Genomic DNA, 16,526 nt, shown 5'->3' on the forward strand with positions numbered 1-16,526 from the left:
TCCTTCTCCAGGGAATCTTCCCAACCCAGGGATTGAACCCAGGTCTCTCACATTGTAGACAGAGGCTTTATCTTCTGAGCCACCAGGGAAGTCCTCTGGTCTGTTGCCTCTTATCAATTTGTTCTTAAGCCACTTACTAACTCCTACAACCAGGACCCTGCCCCCTCATAGGCAACATTGCTCCACCTTGCTTATTATTAAAATACTCTTAATGCCCCTACAGGACCAGATAACCTACTCCTATGTCATAACTTCTGTTATTACCTAAAATGGGTCTATGACAATAAAATGTTTACCATTGGAAACACCCTAAACTACTCTTATGGAGGACTAGGGAAAGAAATCTGACTTACATTCCCTCAGAGCAATAAGAGGATAAGGTTTCACCAGGTTCCCAGTCTCGGGGCACAGGCTTAGATTGCTTTACATCATGGTATCTATTCCCATCGTGATGGACAAACCGGCAATGAGTTAAGATTACACCCCCTAATCCTACCCAGGACTAGTCACGCTGGAGACCTTGGGGATGCCCAACTCCAGCCTGGGGGTCCCAGGAGGTCAACCTGCCTTGACCTGCCTATTAGGGGAAGCACACTGACTAAAACCACCCACCCTAGCCAGGCACCATAGTAACCATTTGCGTGAGTTGTTTTATGACAGGAGGTCCTGGTAAGGAACATGGAACTAATAAGCCACCACCAACTGGAAAAGTTCGGGAAAGGTCAAAAGGAGACACCACAGGTCCGACCACCTCCCAGAATCCTTTGCTGGCATCCATCTTGGCTGAACAAGGCATGCACCACCAGGAAAGACTCTGAATCAGAATGATTAGCTAAAGACAACCCAGAAATTAATCCTATCAACATAAAACTGCAACATAAGAACTTATCAACATAAGACTGCAAGCCACATGGCAGAGCTGTTCTCCTGGGTTCCCTTACCCTACTGCTCTCTGCCCAAGTGCCCTTTGCCAAGAAAATCTCTTGCTTTGTCAGCACATGTGTCTCCTCGGACAATTCATTTCCAAGTGTTAGACAAGAGCCCACTACGGGCCCTGGAAGGGGTCCCTCTTCCTGCAACATGCCTAGGGATCTGTTTCCTGGGAGGTTGTCACGCCTCAGCCTGCTTGGGGATTCACCCAGCCTAGGATCCCAGGAGGTTGACCTGCCTCAACCTGCCTAAGGATCTGGTCCTCGGGAGGTTGTCACACCTCAACCTGCTTCTGAATCCACCAGTCCATTGGTCCCAGGAAGTCGATATGCCTTGACCTGCCCAGGGATTTGATCTCCAGGAGGCTGTCATGCCTCAGTCTGCCTGGGGATCTGCACCCTGACCCGGGGACGCCTGGCTCTCAGGTTGCAACAGTACTGGGTAGGATAAGCTTCGGAAAGACTCACCCCTAAGGAAGTCCACCCATGGAATAGAAGGAAGCCTATTACTGTGGGACTGTGCCGAGTCTCAGCAATAACTCAGGAGCCCAACAAGAACCACATTGCCTTTCTGGAAAGGCTAAAAGAGGCCCTCCAAATGTTTACCAATCTGGACTTAGACTCTTACAAAGGACAGGTGATTTTTAAGGACAAATTCCTGTTCCAATGTGCATCAGACATCAGGATAAAGTTACAATAGCTACAGCAGCAGGACTCTGCTGCCTCTTTAGATGAGATGGTCCAGACAGCCACCAATAACTTTTACAACAGAGAACAGGAGAGGGAAGCCAAGACCCAGGAAAGAGAGAGAATGAAAGAGACAAGCCATGCCCAGATGCTGGCCACCCTCCAGGGAAGCCCTAGGGCAAACCCCAAGTCCTTGAAGGACAAGGCATGAGACAAATGCCTAATCTGTAGACAGGCAGGACATTGGGCCAAAGAGTGTTCAAACTGTGGCAAGTCTCCTAAAATGGCTTGCTACAAATGCCATCAATTGGGACACTGGGTGGCACTCTGCCCTCCGGATCCAAGAGCCTCAAGGTCAAGTGCCAAGCCTTCCCTCACAATGGTTCAACAGGACTGAAGTGGCCTGCTCCAGCCAGCCCACCTGCCACAGATAACCATCAACAGGGATGGAACCAAGGGTGCACCTGGATGTGGCAGATAGGTCCGAGAATTTCTTGATGGACACACAGGCTACCTACTCTGTCCTGACCTCCTGTTCCAGAGCCATCTCCTCCCAAACCTGTACTGTTTTGGGTGCTACAGGAAAAACAATTACAAAAAAATTCACCCAAGCACTTCTTTGTTGCTGGGATGGGCAAATACTTTCCCACCAGTTTCGGGGGGTCCCTAAGTGTCCTACTCCCTTATTGGGAAGAGATCTTTCCCTGCTTTCGAAATCTTGCAGCTATTGCAGTGCTGATGGAAGATGCTTTAAAACTCTCTCTTGGGGGCAAACTATTTTTACCAGCCACCAAGTGAAACAACTTTTTAATGGGAAAGGCCATTTATGGATGTCTGATCAAAGGATCCTCAGGTATCAAGTAGTGCTGATGGAAAATCCAGGCCAAACTATATACTCTTGTGAGGTTCTTAACCCAGCTACCCTCCAACCTATCCCTGAGGGCTCTCTCCCCTTTCACTCTTGCCTAGAAACCTTGGACGACTGGGCAAAACCCTGAGAAGGATTGTCAGAAGCTCCTCTGACCAATCCTGAAGAAATTGTACACTGATGGAAGTAGCTTGGTCTTAGATGGGGAAAGAAGAGCTGGATATGCAGTAGTCTCCAATTTTGAGACCATAGAGGCTAAACCTTTGTCACCAGTACTTCAGCCCAATTGGCTGAGCTCATAGCCCTGAGCTTTAGAGCTGGGAAAAGGAAAAAGAGCAGCCATTTACACTGACTCCAAGCATGCCTTTCTGGTGCTACATGCACATGCTGCTATTGGAAAGAAAGAGGCCACTTGACCACCCGAGGGTCCCCAATCAAGTAGGGTGATCAAATCCTTAGGTTCTTGGAGGCAGTCCATCTGCCCAGTGAGGTTTCAACCTCCCACTGTAAAGGACACCAAAAAGGGAGTACGAAAGTGGCACAAGGGAACCAAGAAGCCTATCAGGCAGCTAAGAGCAGCATTACAGAACAGTGACCTAATAGGGGTTGCCACCTTAGTTCCACAGACTAATTTGCCAGAAATTCCTTCATATACTGAAGGTAAGACTCTTAAAGCTAAGAGTGAGAGCTTTCAAGAAGATCATATGGGATGGTTCCAAGAGGAGGGACTCCTTTTTCTGCCTGGGAAGCTCCAATTGAAGTTGATTAACTCCTTACATGCCACCACTTATTTAGGGGAGAAGGCCCTCCAAAGATTACTAGAAAGGTCCTTCAGAGGAAAAGGCCTCCAAATAACTATAAGGCAAGTGGTCACCTTTCGTCCCACTTGCCAATTAACCCCCAAAGAGCTCGAAGACCTCAGCTGGCCCAGCCCATCCAATGGCATGGGACCTACCCAGGAGAGGATTGGCAGATGGACTTCACCCAGACGCCAGCTTCTCAAGGGTTTAAATACCTACTAGTCATGATAGATACATTCACGGGATGGACTGAAGGCTTTCCCACCTGGACTGAGAAGGCTGAGGATGTGGTAAAAAACAATGCTCCATGAAATCATTCCAAGATTTGGTCTGCCCAGGTCATTACAAAGTGACAATGGGACATCATTTACTTCTAAGGTCACCCAAGGGGTCTCGAAAGCACTGGGCGTTACTTAGTACCTCCATTGTGCCTGGAGGCCTCAATCTTCAGGAAAAGTAGAAAGAGCCAATCAATTCTTAAAATCAGTGATAAAAAAAGATAACGCAGGAGACCTCCCTGGGATGGAAGGAGGCTTTACCAATAGCTCTCCTCCGCACCCGCATTGCCCATAAGGAACAGGTTGGTCTTAGTTCTTATGAGATGCTATATGGAAGACCTTTTGTTTATATCAATGACCTCTTCCTAGATCCAGAGGCTCAGACTCTCTGGTCTTATACCATGGCCATTGGGCAATTCCAACAGGATATACATTTGTGGGGTGTCAACCAAGACCCAAAAGATTCTAAAGAGCCACCACTATATGCTCCAGGGACTCAAGTCCTAATTAAAGTCTGGAAAGATGGGTCCCCAAAGGCTCCACTCCAGGCCACATGGAAGGGCCCCTACCCTGTAATATTTTCTACCCTCACAGCAGTTAAGATACCAGGGCACAACTCCTGGATTCACTAATCACTAGTCAAGCTGTGTAAGAAAACAGAAGAGGATATTCAGTATACCCTGGTAGATCTCAGATACCTATTTAGGACTACAAATGAGTGCCATTCTAATGAACACCCCCAAAATTAATTTTCTGGGGACAAGATTTCTCAGGATAGCTCTAAAGAGCCAACACAGCTTGGCAGGGGTTGTACTCCAAAACAGACAGGAGATAGAGCTCCTGATCCCTGAACAAGGAGGAACTTGAGCCATCTTAAATGAGACGTGTTGTTTCTGGTAAATACCTCCAACCAAGTTAAAGAAAGTCTCACAGTCCTCAAGAAAAACATTCAGATCCTACGGGATCTCAAAGAATGAGCTGGAGAGTTCTTGGGGTGGCTACAATCTCTCTTTGGGGGATCCTTCTCCAGGCAAGGGTGAATTTGGAGTTGGCTAATATCCCTACTAATCCCTGTTATCACCATATTAATGCTGCTTGTGATTGCTCCATGTATTATCAATTGTCTAACCTGTTTTTGTCTCTGCCCAGGTCAACAAACTACAATATGCAGTGCCAGTTCAACAAGGATATATAAAGCTACAACCTGACCAATGGAAAATATCACTCACCTTTAGATGGACACTGCTATAAGGACTCTGAGGCTTGAGACTAGCAAGAGAGGGGGAGGCCCAATGCCCCTCACCATCCCAGCTCAGCAGGAAGTAGCCAGAGAGACCTCAACACCCCTACTCCCAGAGAATTGGGCCTCCCATCTCTTGAGGGGGGGATGTTAGGTAGTTAGAATAGGAAAAAGGAGTCCAAAATGGCAGTGGCTAAAAGACAAAGAAAGGGAAAAGCCTGCAAAAATGGAACAAAAGAATATCTGCAGACTGGAGTGAGAACTTCAGTTCTCACAAACAAATACACCCTCTTCTTGGCTAGCCCAATTTGCATAGGGCAGGCTCAAGGTAGGGAGGAGACAAACGTATAAAAGGAGGAAGCCAAGATGGATTGAGGCCTCTCCTTTGGGGTCGGCCCACCTTCATGCCTCAAGGGTATACTTTCCTTTGCTTGCCGAATAAAACTCTGAGCTGTAACAGAGCTGTAACACTGGTCTGCCGTTTCAAATCTTTGCTGTGGCAAGACAGAACCGAGGAAATTTCACACTTCCCCAGCAAAAGAAAAAATGCAGAATAGACTGCATATGCCATCAACATTGGTGGCATTTTCTTTTTTGACCAGGTGACCAGGTATGATGTCACAGTCACAGAATATATGACGATACTTCTGTACAAAGATGGAGTCACAGATGTTCCAGTAACACAATTCAACAGTAGGGGATTCATGAAATGCTAGTGTGAGATCCCAGCAACTTGTCTAAGTTCTATCTTGATAAGCTTTTTAAAATAAATTACTTAAAGCAAAGATGGCTTTTACAGTTTGCAGATATCTTAAAACTCAATAAAAAAAAGGTAAGAAATCAAGATTCAAAACAGTCTTACAGGGAAGAAGTTCAAATCCAACAAGATAAAAGGTATCATATAATATACATGCTCTGGTCTGAAATATTTAAGTTGACTTGCTATATTTTCCCAGGTTGCTGAAAAGATAACATCATTGTATTTCTTCTAATTTCATCCTCAATCTTTCCAAGGCCTTAAAAGGAAAGAAAGCCAAACCACTAAAGGCTGTTTTCTCTAAAAGACTGCACAAATGTTATTTTCAGGAAAATGTTGATACACAGCACAAGATTTCAAAAAATGTCACCATTTTTTTTTTAAAAACAATATAGTAAGACTTACATCCATGGTTTTCTTGAATTGTAAGCTCTTTTGTTTATGGGCAGCATCCATTATAAGCTCCGTCTGTGAAGAGAGCACAAGCACTATTAATAAAGATAATTATTAACACCAGTTTATTTTGAAGGCTAAGCGTTTAACATGGCTTACCTCGTTTAGTCCTCACACAACCCAGAGGGTAGATGTGCTATTTATTATTACTCCTATTTCACAAATAAGGAGAGTGCAGCACAGAAAGGGGGAACAATTTGCCTACCTTTGAACCTGGGTGGCCACCAGCCACTACTGAGAATCAGGGATCACCTTAGAGTATCCTCATCAGTAAATATGGAATCAAGAAACTTAGGCTTCAGGTGTTAGTCACTCGGTAATGTCCGACTCTCTGTGACCCCGCCAGGCTCCTCTGTCCATGGAATTCTCCAGGCAAGAAGACTGGAGGGAGTAGCCATTCCTTTCTCCAGGAAATCGTCCTGGCTCAGGGATTGAACCTGGGTCTCCCACACTGCGGGCAGATTTTTTATCATCTGAGTCACCAGGGAAGCCTCGAGTTTCAAAAAGGGATTTTTAAAATGTTGCTCATTTTAAAAGGGTTCTTTATTCTGTAAGCCTGTGTCAGCGCAGTTAGGGACTCAGAAACATTCACTTCTGTGGCATTTGTCAAAGGCACTCCCATCACTGGCAAGGAGCCCAGGCAGGATGAAGGGAAGAAATGTTTGTGGAACAGCTGATCAGTCCTACATTGTACACCATCTAATCCAGGAAAGGTAAGCTACTTGGTTGAGATCACTTGGGAGCAATTTCTTTGCTGTGGCTGTGACAATACTTTTATTAGTCAAAATAATGGGACTGATAATAAAAATTCAACTCTCAGACATAACAGTGGGGTTCCCTGGTGGCTCAAATGGTAAAGAATCCACCTGCAATGCAGGAGACATGGGTTCAATCCCTGTGTTGGGAAGATTTCCTGGAGGAGGGCATGGCAACCCACTCCAGCATTCTTGCCTGGAGAATCCCCATGGACAGAGGAACCTGGGCTACAGTCCATGGGGTTGCAAAGAGTTGGACACGACTGAGCGACTAAGCACAGCCCAGACATAGTGGCAGCTCCCACACTATTATGTGCTAAGTGACTCTCATGCATCACGATTGTGAGTACTCATCCCCATCCCCTGGGTAACCTCACCCAAGGTGATATTCTCAGCAAGTAGCAGAGTTGGGATTTGGACACAGTCAGACTCCTGTGTCCTTGTTTCTAATCTTTACCCAAAACTACCATTAACCACATGATAGCCCTCTAAAATCAGATGGGTATATAAAAGCTAAGAAATGCAACAAAATGAGTTATGGCATTGCCCTTGTACAAGATGACATAATGCAAAATAATACTAAGAATATTAAAATATGTCTCTTTCTTCTGGAAAACTAAGTTTTTATCCATTACCATAATGCACAAATATGGATGGATTTTCAAGATATCTGGATATGTTTTGGGATGGTCTCACTTCAGATATGAACTTTGTAGAATATATGAAACTCCCTTGGGAGAGCCCCCAAGGGGCCCTCTGAGAACGAAGCACCCATCTCCCAGCCCAGCTGAAACGGAAGGACCAGGAGGAAACGAGGTTAAGGCTCTAAAGAAATGGAGGACAGAAACATGACCCCACGGGGATGACTCCCAAGCAGATCCCTGCCATTGCAGACAGACAGCTGTGTGGCTCATGTGAGCACCTATGTGCCTCTGTGAGGAGGGCAGAGTTTATTCATAATGTTTCTTGGTTTCCCAGGCTCCACAGAGCAGATCAGTTAGCAATGCTGGTCTGTCCATGGTCCTTTCTAGTCCAAATTCACACAGTGCCATTCTTTCAGTTCAGGAGCTGTTATTATTTTATAGTTTATGGCCCAAGTCAGGCCTCCTTATCTCCAAGTTCTACGTAACACCAGCATCATGCACCTCTCATGTGGCTACAAAGTTCCATTATACTTCATGCCATTCTTCTCTCTGGCTTCAAGGATTCCTGTATTTGTATATCAGCAGGATCTTAGCAGCTAGTCTAGCTCTAACCTAACTGGTGTGATCCCTGGAGCCCACAAAGTGCTATAGCTCAAGACCACTCAGTGACACCCAGTCCAGCTCTGTCTGCTACCACCTTGATTTAAGTCTCCTCATGTCCATACTCACTTGTAAGGTGGCCTTTCCATGGTAACCCCAGTAAGTCATGAGTTCTCTTTCAGGACTTATATAGCATGCAGGATCTTAGTTCCCCAACTAGGGATCAAACCTGTGCCCCATGTAGTGGAAGCACAGAGCCTTAACCACTGGACAACCAGGGAGCCTCTTCCAGGGCTCCTTAGGGATGTTTTTCTTCTAGGACTCATTCTTTCTGTTTAGACTGACTCTACTGGAAATTTGATTATGCTTTGTCAGTAACACAAAATAGTGCAAAGCCACAGCCCTGCATGCTATCAAGTGGGGAGAGGCAAGAGGAAGGGGAAAAGGAAGGAGAGATGTATAATAATGGCCTGCAGTAAATTGCTGACTGAGCAGCTGAATAGTCTGTTTGTCTGTTTACCTACACTCAGACTATACTCTGAAAACTGGAAGTGACAACCTATGTGACCAAGGAGGTTCCCTTCTTCGGAGCTCGCTCTCGACACAGGGCCTTCTGCCATGATCATCCTTGTCTTAGTTGAGACAGTAAAGCATAATGTAGGCACCAGAAGACAGAGTGATTGACCACGTGCTTCCTTTGTTCAGCTTAGGATGCTCTGGGCTGGGAAAGCACCTCAGCACCTAAAACGTCAAACCTCCTGAGCGTGGCTCCAAAGATCCCTCCCTGCCTGCCACCTCCAGGGCTGAGAACCTTCTTTGTCTCTGCCCTCACTCATACCATCTTTCACTCTGTTGGCTTTAGCTTCAAGGTCACTGCCTCCAGGAGGCTCCCCAGACCTACCAGTTAGGTTAGGTGTCCCACTGCAGGTTCAGCTGGCAGCTTCACTTTCTTATCTTTTAAGGCTCATTCCACCGACATGATTACTGTCACATCAGTCTCTCTGGCCAAGCTCTATGCTCTGGGGGAGGGATGGCCACAGCAGCATTTGTCACCACCCTCAGAAAACTAGTTCTATAAGCTGCTGCTGCTGCTGCTAAGTCTTATCAGCCGTGTCCGACTCTGTGCGACCCCATAGACGGCAGCCCACCAGGCTCCCCCGTCCCTGGGATTCTCCAGGCAAGAACACTGGAGTGGGTTGCCATTTCCTTTTCCAATGCATGAAAGTGAAAAGCGAAAGTGAAGTCGCTCAGTCGTGTCCAACTCTTCTTGACCCCATGGACTGCGGCCCACCAGGCTCCTCTGTCCATGGGATTTTCCAGGCAAGAGTACTGAGTGGGTCGCCATTGCCTTCTCCTAGTTCTATAAGCTAGTTCACTGAAAAGTTCTACCAGCCATACCTCCCCTGACCCAGTTCACTAAAAGAAACCAACTGACGGATTTCCTTGATAAACGGAAATGGCTTAGTTTCCAAGAAGTGAGAGACCAACATGTGCAGGGTTTGACTAGTGAAAATGAGAAGTTAACGTTGACACATAGTCTCTAAAAGTCTGATTTTTTTTTTCCAAAGTATCTAAATACAGAAGTGGAACAACCCATAGTTCACTGTGATACAAGTAACTGTAAATTTATGAATAAACTTTGGACTTGGCAAAGAAAGCTCAGAAGCTGTTTTCCTGCTGTCGAGAGCACACAGCGTGGAGAACTTTGATGACTGCAGTGGAATGAGCCCAGGCTTCGCTGTTGCTTAAGAGAATTCAAAATAGTTCCAGCTGCGAGAACTTGGTCTTTGTAACTTACGAGGAAGGGAAGTTTCAGAAGCCTTGCAAAATTAACAAAACTCTCCCTGAAACCAAGGGCACTTAAGACTGTGAGGAAACGAGTCTCTTCTTCTCTTAGTGGAAATCATGTGTGCACAGACCCTGGCTGTCGAAGGCTGAAAAATTGTAAACCCGCTGGAGAACAGGCAGGGTTTGCAATGGCAGACATAAAGAGTCTGACCATCCAATAGATAGATGGGTGTAATACACATATACTTTGGGCCAGATGTGACCCTCAAACCCGATACTTGAACCTTGAATTTGTCTGAAAATACCCAACATGGTGTTCCTTAATTGTTAGTTTCTACCCTTCCTTCCGAGAAGAGGCACAGCTGTCAGGGCAGCTTATGAAATGACAGTATATAGAAGGTAGTCAGGCCCTTAAGATGCCTCCGCCCACTCCAAATGTCAGGTCGCCACAAGGGAGGTTGGAATTAGACTCTGATTTAGAACCACAGGCAAAGTTGCTGGGATTGAGGCATGGGTAAAATCAGCTGTTAACTGGATATATACACTGCAGACAATGACTTCCAGACAGTAAAGGGCCAGGATGAAGAAAGATTGCCAAGAAGTCCATGCAGAGCTGTCCTGGGTGGGCGTGTTCAGATGCTACCTAGGCAAGAGTTTCTCTCTCACATGAAGTTCATGCTAACCTTGGAGACCAGATATTAAAGAAAAGTTCTGTGGGGACTTCCTTGGTGGCACAGTGGATAAGAATCTGCCTGCCTTTGCAGGGACATGGGTTCGATACCTGGTCTGGGAAGATTCCATGCGCCTTGGAGCAACTAAGCCCACGCACCACAACTACTGAGCCTGCGCTCTAGAGCCCTCGAGCTGTAACTGCTGAAGCCTGCGGGCCCTAGAGCCTGCGCTCCACAACGAGAGAAGCCATGCAACACAACTAGGAAAGCCCTTGCAGCAACAAAGACTCGGCACAGCCAGAAAAATCAAATCTTTTAGGACCAAAATGGAAGGGAGACAAAACAGAGGCTGGTCTAGTCTAAGGAACACTTTAATATAAATCTGCACTTCTTGTCTTGATCCTTGTAACTTCCTAAATGTTTGCCAGTTTTATTAACTCTTGTTCACTCCCACCTCCTGCCCATCAAGGAAAAAGAGCCTGTATAATATCCGTTTTGAAGCCAAAAGGACTTGAATTTCCCAGGACCTCTGTATCCCTATTTGTAAAATAGGGCAGTTGGACTACATTCTGGTCTCCAGGGAGAACTGAGTCCCCTCCACTTCTTACCCATCCATATCACCTTGACCAGGAGGAGGAATGTGAACTGAAAACCCACCACCTTAGATGTGCTAGACCCTTATGAAAACAGGGCTTCCCCTTTCCAGTCATAGTTTAAACAGCGGCAGCAGATAGAACAGGAAAGCAAGCTGGACCTCTGATTCTTGCAACAAGTTAAAAAAGAACTGCCCTAGCATGTAAATGGGCACAGAGGCATCCCTGTCTAGACTGAGTGCCCACATGGTTCCCGATAAATAATCTCATAGGTTAAAAGACGAGTGTGGACGCTTGAGATTGGGAGCTGAGCTAAGGAGTTCAATGAGAAAACAAGCCTGGAGTTTTCTGCTGGAAGAAAGGCAACATGTTAATACATGTAAGATATAACACATAAACCCAACCCAACCGCATAAACCATGTAACACATAAATCTAACCTTTTTTTGTTGTGACTTTTGCTTTTCCCTGAACTCCTCCATCTTCCTGGCTTCTTCTCTTAAAGTCTGTGCAAGGTAGATGTGACTTTGTGCCACATTGTCTACTTCTGCAAAAAGAATAAAAAACAAACCCCACATGTCTGAATTCAAATCAAAGAAACCACATAAAAAGTTAAAATACAGACAGAACTCTTGGGCACGTGGTAAAGTTAACCTGCTTCACTTGGTCATCAACATTTATTAAGCCCCTCCACATACCCAGCATTACCCTGAAGCCAGCAAACCTTTAGTGCAGCTTTCCACCATGAGCTGCACTAACCTGGTGTGTGCCCAAGGCAGGGGAGAAGCTCATGGAGCTTGCATGCTAGCACACAGTACTAAACCCACTACAATTTCAAATTCAATCCTACTTCTCATTACAGGACTCTAAGGTTCTTCCCATCTCTAACATCTCATGAGCCTGTAAGAAATTTCTCTCTGGATAGAATGATTATTGGTATTTTTCCCTTTATTTTCTGAGATCTTTGTAAAGAGCATGACTTACCTTTCTAATAGAAGAACTGAAATTTTTACTTTTCTTGTTCCAAGGACACAAATTATAGATGGCATCAAAGATAGAAAGATTGACAGATATGATCTAAGAAAAAATTTTGAACTTGTGTGTGTTAGAAGAGACCCAAAAAACTAGAAAAAAAATTGCAATTTACACAACAGAGTAAATAGCTATATTAAAAGAACTTCAAATCAAAATAAATATATATATTCCAGGGTTTTAAAATGGTTGAAAAGCATGAAATTTTTAAAAAGATTGGCCAAACGGCCAGTTAACATTTGAAAACATATTCAGCCTTAAAATTACTGGAAAAAAAAAAAAAATTTTTAAAATCCAGAAATATATCACTTTTTATCCTTCAGTTTGGAAAAAAATTGTTAAAGTTCGAACATTCTTGGTATTGGCAAGCATGGGAAAAAAACAGTACTGCGGGTGGGGGGAAATTTACCACTTTTTGAGAGGAAACATGGCATTTTGTAGAATAAAAAACGTTAAATATAAGAGTGAGGCAGATCTATATGAAATGAAATGGAAAGATATCTAGCACCACTCAACTAGCTACAGAAACATGTTAAGCACATACTGTGCCATGTTAAAGTCCTTAGCTTAGAGGCACTAAGGACAGAAAATTTAAAGGCCTTAAACTCTGAGTCACAGGCCCAGGGAATGCTAGAAATGGACAGGACCCCCTGAAGACCAGTGCCAGGGCCTCACCCTGGATTCCCAGTGTGAGAACCACTGCCTGAAATGAGTCAAATGCACATCATGAAGTGCAGGTGTAGACAGTTCTCCAACTCATTTCAGCTCTGAAGGGCTATTTATCACCAAGTTGCTCTATTTTATTTTTTAAACCAGTATGAGCTGTTCAAGTTAAAACGCAGCTGTGATGACAAACACAGAGCTCACCAAGGACAGCAAATGCATTTTTAAGGAATCACTTACGCTGCTTGAAGACTTCAAGGGCTCGCTTCAGGGTGCTAAAAAAAAAATAAAAGCACATGTATAGCTTCAGTTCTGGAAATTGGCTGTATAACCTTATTATAATGCCACTGCATGTTTCTCCCAGCCTACATCTTAACTGATAGCCTGTGATCTGATCTTTGCCCATGAGCTTGAGAAGACAACAAAAGATCAATGCTTCTTCAGTCTAGTTTCCTCTCTATTGCCCCTCAGTCCCAGGCCCAAGCATCATAAATGCTTTACTGTCCATCTGGGTAGAGCCAGATGCCAAAATTCTTTATGCTTCATTTTCCCCAAGGATAATATAGGAGTTATGATCCATTTCTCATAATGATACAAATTATTCCTTAAAGTATGATAATTAGAAATATGGATGTTGTTTTTGTTGTTCAGTTGCTAAGTCATGTCCAACTCTTTGCAACCCCATGGGCTGCAGCATGCCAGGCTTCCCTGTCTTTCACTATCTTCCAGAGTTTGCTCAGATTCACATCCATTGAGTTGGTGAAGCTATCTAACCATCTCATCCTCTGTTGCCCTCTTCTCCATTTGCTTCAGTCTTTCCCAGCACTAGGGTCTTTGCCAACGAGTTGGCTCTTTGCATCAGGTGGCCAAAGTATTGGAGTTTCAGCATCAGTCCTTCCAATGAATATTCAGGGTTGATTTCCTTTAGGATTGACTGGTTTGATCTCCTTGCAGTCCAAGGGACTCTCAAGAGTCTTCTCCAGCATCACAGTTTGAACACATCAATTCTTTGGCATTCTTTATGCTGCAACTCTCACATCCATACATGACTACTGGAAAAACCATAGCTTTGACTAGAAAGACCTTTGTCAGCAAAGTGATGTCTCTGCTTTTAAATACACTGTCTCAGTCTGTCATAGCTTTCCTTCCAAGAAGCAAGCATCTTTTAAGTTCATGGCCTCAGTCACCGTCCACGGTGAAATAAAATCTGTCACTGCTTCCACTTTTTCCCCTTCTATTTGACATGAAATAATGGGACCAGATGCCATGATCTTAGTTTTTTGAACGTTGAGTTTTAAGCCAGTTTTTTCTCTCTCCTGTTTCACTCTCATCAAGAGGCTCTTTAATTCCTCTTCACTTTCTGCCATGGTATCATCTGCATGTCTGAGGTTGCTGATATTTCTCCCCGCAATCTTGATTCCAGCTTGTGATTCATCCAGCCCAAAATATGGATAAAAGCCAATAAAAGAGGGATTCCCGATCACCTCCTTTTCCATCCATTCTTCAGTCCTCACATGTTTATTGCACATAAACTATGGGCCAGGCATGGTGTCAGATGTTGGTGATTCAGTGGTACAAGACAGACATTGCCACAGACTTAAGAGTCTCAACGGAAGAGACAGTCATGAATACAGTGCTCTATCACAGAAGAACAAACTACCACAAATTTAGCAGCTTAAAACAAGACACATTTCTTACTTCACAGTTTCTGTGGAGAAGACCATGACTCAGCGTTCATACCTTCTCTCAATTTCCTCCCTTGTCTCCCATGGCTCCTCCTCCCTTATAGCTCCCCTTGCTCGTGGTTTTAGTTCTTCCCGTCCTACACTTCCTTAACAAGCTTCCTTTTGAGGTGAAGTGGCTCTTGGGATTCTCTTGCTCATCACTGCCCTCACGAATGCAGACCTCACTGGGATCACTCCAGCCACTCAAGAAGAAATGGGACTAAGTGAAGTCATGGTCCCAGCCCGTAGCCACAACAGCGTAGGATCACGGATTGTATTCTACACATATACATGTAGGTGGCAAGTTCTGCTGTCTTACAAACTAAAAAGCCTTGTATCTTTTGGCTGGCCTCTTTTTTTTTTTTTTTTGGCCCCTTCTTTTTAACTACACCTCATTTTTCCCATTCTGCTTATTCATCCTCAAACAAAGAGTCCTTATGTCGCCCTGCCTTTTCTCATATAAACATTCCCAATTATTACCAACACGTTAAGCAGAAAAACTTTAACTGCACAGTCTCTGTACACTTTCCCTGCCTTATGATACAATTTCTCAAGGAAAATGCACCAGAAAGTGTCTGTGTCTAAACAAACGCACAACTGGTCCAGTAAGATGCATGAGCCTCACTCAAGAGCAGACTTATGACTGGAATTAGTGAGAGAGAAAGCTGGTCTTGGCCTCAGATAGAACTGGAAGTCTTTCCCCATAATGAGCTGTGGAGCTGGAAAGTGACAGAGATGAAGTCTGTTCAGAGTCTAAACTTTTTCCCCCAGCCTAAGTGACTGGTTAAAAGGCCACTAATAGAGCAGCCCAAACTCTCTCTATTTGTCATCAGCTTTGTTGTCCCGCCGGAGAAGGCAATGGCACCCCACTCCAGTACTCTTGCCTGGAAAATCCCATGGACGGAGAAGCCTGGTGGGCTGCTGTCTCTGGGGTCGCACAGAGTCGGACACGACTGAGCGACTCAGCAGCAGCAGCAGCAGCAGTTGTCCTGCAGCATCACTTCATTGCTGCTCGTGTTTAGATGGTGACAACAATCCGAGGAGTGAATGTGGACCTTGGGGATGATGTTCTCACAGTGTCCCTGCCCTCTCCTCCCAGGTGTTCTCCTTAACTGTGGGAAGAGAAAATATCCCGCCACTCTTACAAACACTTTGGCCTTAAACCCTAAAAGGGCCCATCAGAAGCTACGAAGTCTCTCAAAGTGGTCAATGAGGCAGAAAAAAATCCTACCTAGGCCCTGAACAAGCAAAGTTGTGCACGTTCATTGAGGAAATCTTCCTAAAGAGCATCCTGGAGGTGACAAAACCAGAAGTACCTGAAAGGCCTTTCACTTCAACCTTGGAATTATAGTCTGCAGGTCTCATATCCTATTCACCTTCCTCTCTGAGAAATTCTTAGAAGGAAAACTGACGAGCTTTTTTCACAGAAGAGATTGGTGCTAGAGTCTCTTGAAAAATTTACCAAGTTATAAATCAAACACACAAGAATATAAGAAATACCACTTTGCATCAGACTCATTCTGCTAAATATGTTTTCCAAGCAATACTATGTGAGAGAACATGGCTATTCTCCCTCACATCACCTAAAAACATTTTGGATATCTTTCCAAATGACTTATGATTTCTTTATGATAAACAAGGCTTTAGATCCACTGACCTCTTCTTTTTTTTTTTTGGCCCCTTCTTCCTTGAAACTACAGAAACTAATCTTCCTTGAAACTACAGAAACTGTCCTTGAATGAAACTTACCTAACCCTAATAGTATGTAGGTCTGACATGTGAATATGGAAATGTTTTACATATTCAAAAACATGAAGCTAAATCATGCAAGAAAAAGGAAAGTTATGACCAACCTAGATAGCATATTCAAAAGCAGAGACATTACTTTGCCAACAAAGGTTCGTCTAGTCAAGGCTATAGTTTTTCCTGTGGTCATGTATGGATGTGAGAGTTGGACTGTGAAGAAGGCTGAGCGCTGAAGAATTGATGCTTTTGAACTGTGGTGTTGGAGAAGACTCTTGAGAGTCCCTTGGACTGCAAGGAGA

At 44.5% G+C, this 16,526-nt stretch overlaps 1 protein-coding gene across 2 annotated transcripts in view; it reads right to left on the minus strand.

Moving 5' to 3' along the window:
• Positions 1–16,526, minus strand: part of PSTPIP2 (proline-serine-threonine phosphatase interacting protein 2) — a 93,798-nt gene that overhangs the window by 17,577 nt on the left and 59,695 nt on the right. For both annotated transcript variants that reach the window (XM_070361604.1, XM_070361603.1), the window contains exons 4-6: positions 12,998–13,032; positions 11,503–11,609; positions 5,965–6,027 (exon numbers count right to left, since the gene is read on the minus strand). In XM_070361604.1, coding sequence (XP_070217705.1) covers positions 5,965–6,027; positions 11,503–11,609; positions 12,998–13,032 — 205 coding nt within the window. The remainder of the gene's footprint in view (positions 1–5,964; positions 6,028–11,502; positions 11,610–12,997; positions 13,033–16,526) is intronic.

Source organism: Bos mutus, chromosome 24, assembly GCF_027580195.1.
Source record: "Bos mutus isolate GX-2022 chromosome 24, NWIPB_WYAK_1.1, whole genome shotgun sequence".
Taxonomy (NCBI): domain Eukaryota; kingdom Metazoa; phylum Chordata; class Mammalia; order Artiodactyla; family Bovidae; genus Bos; species Bos mutus.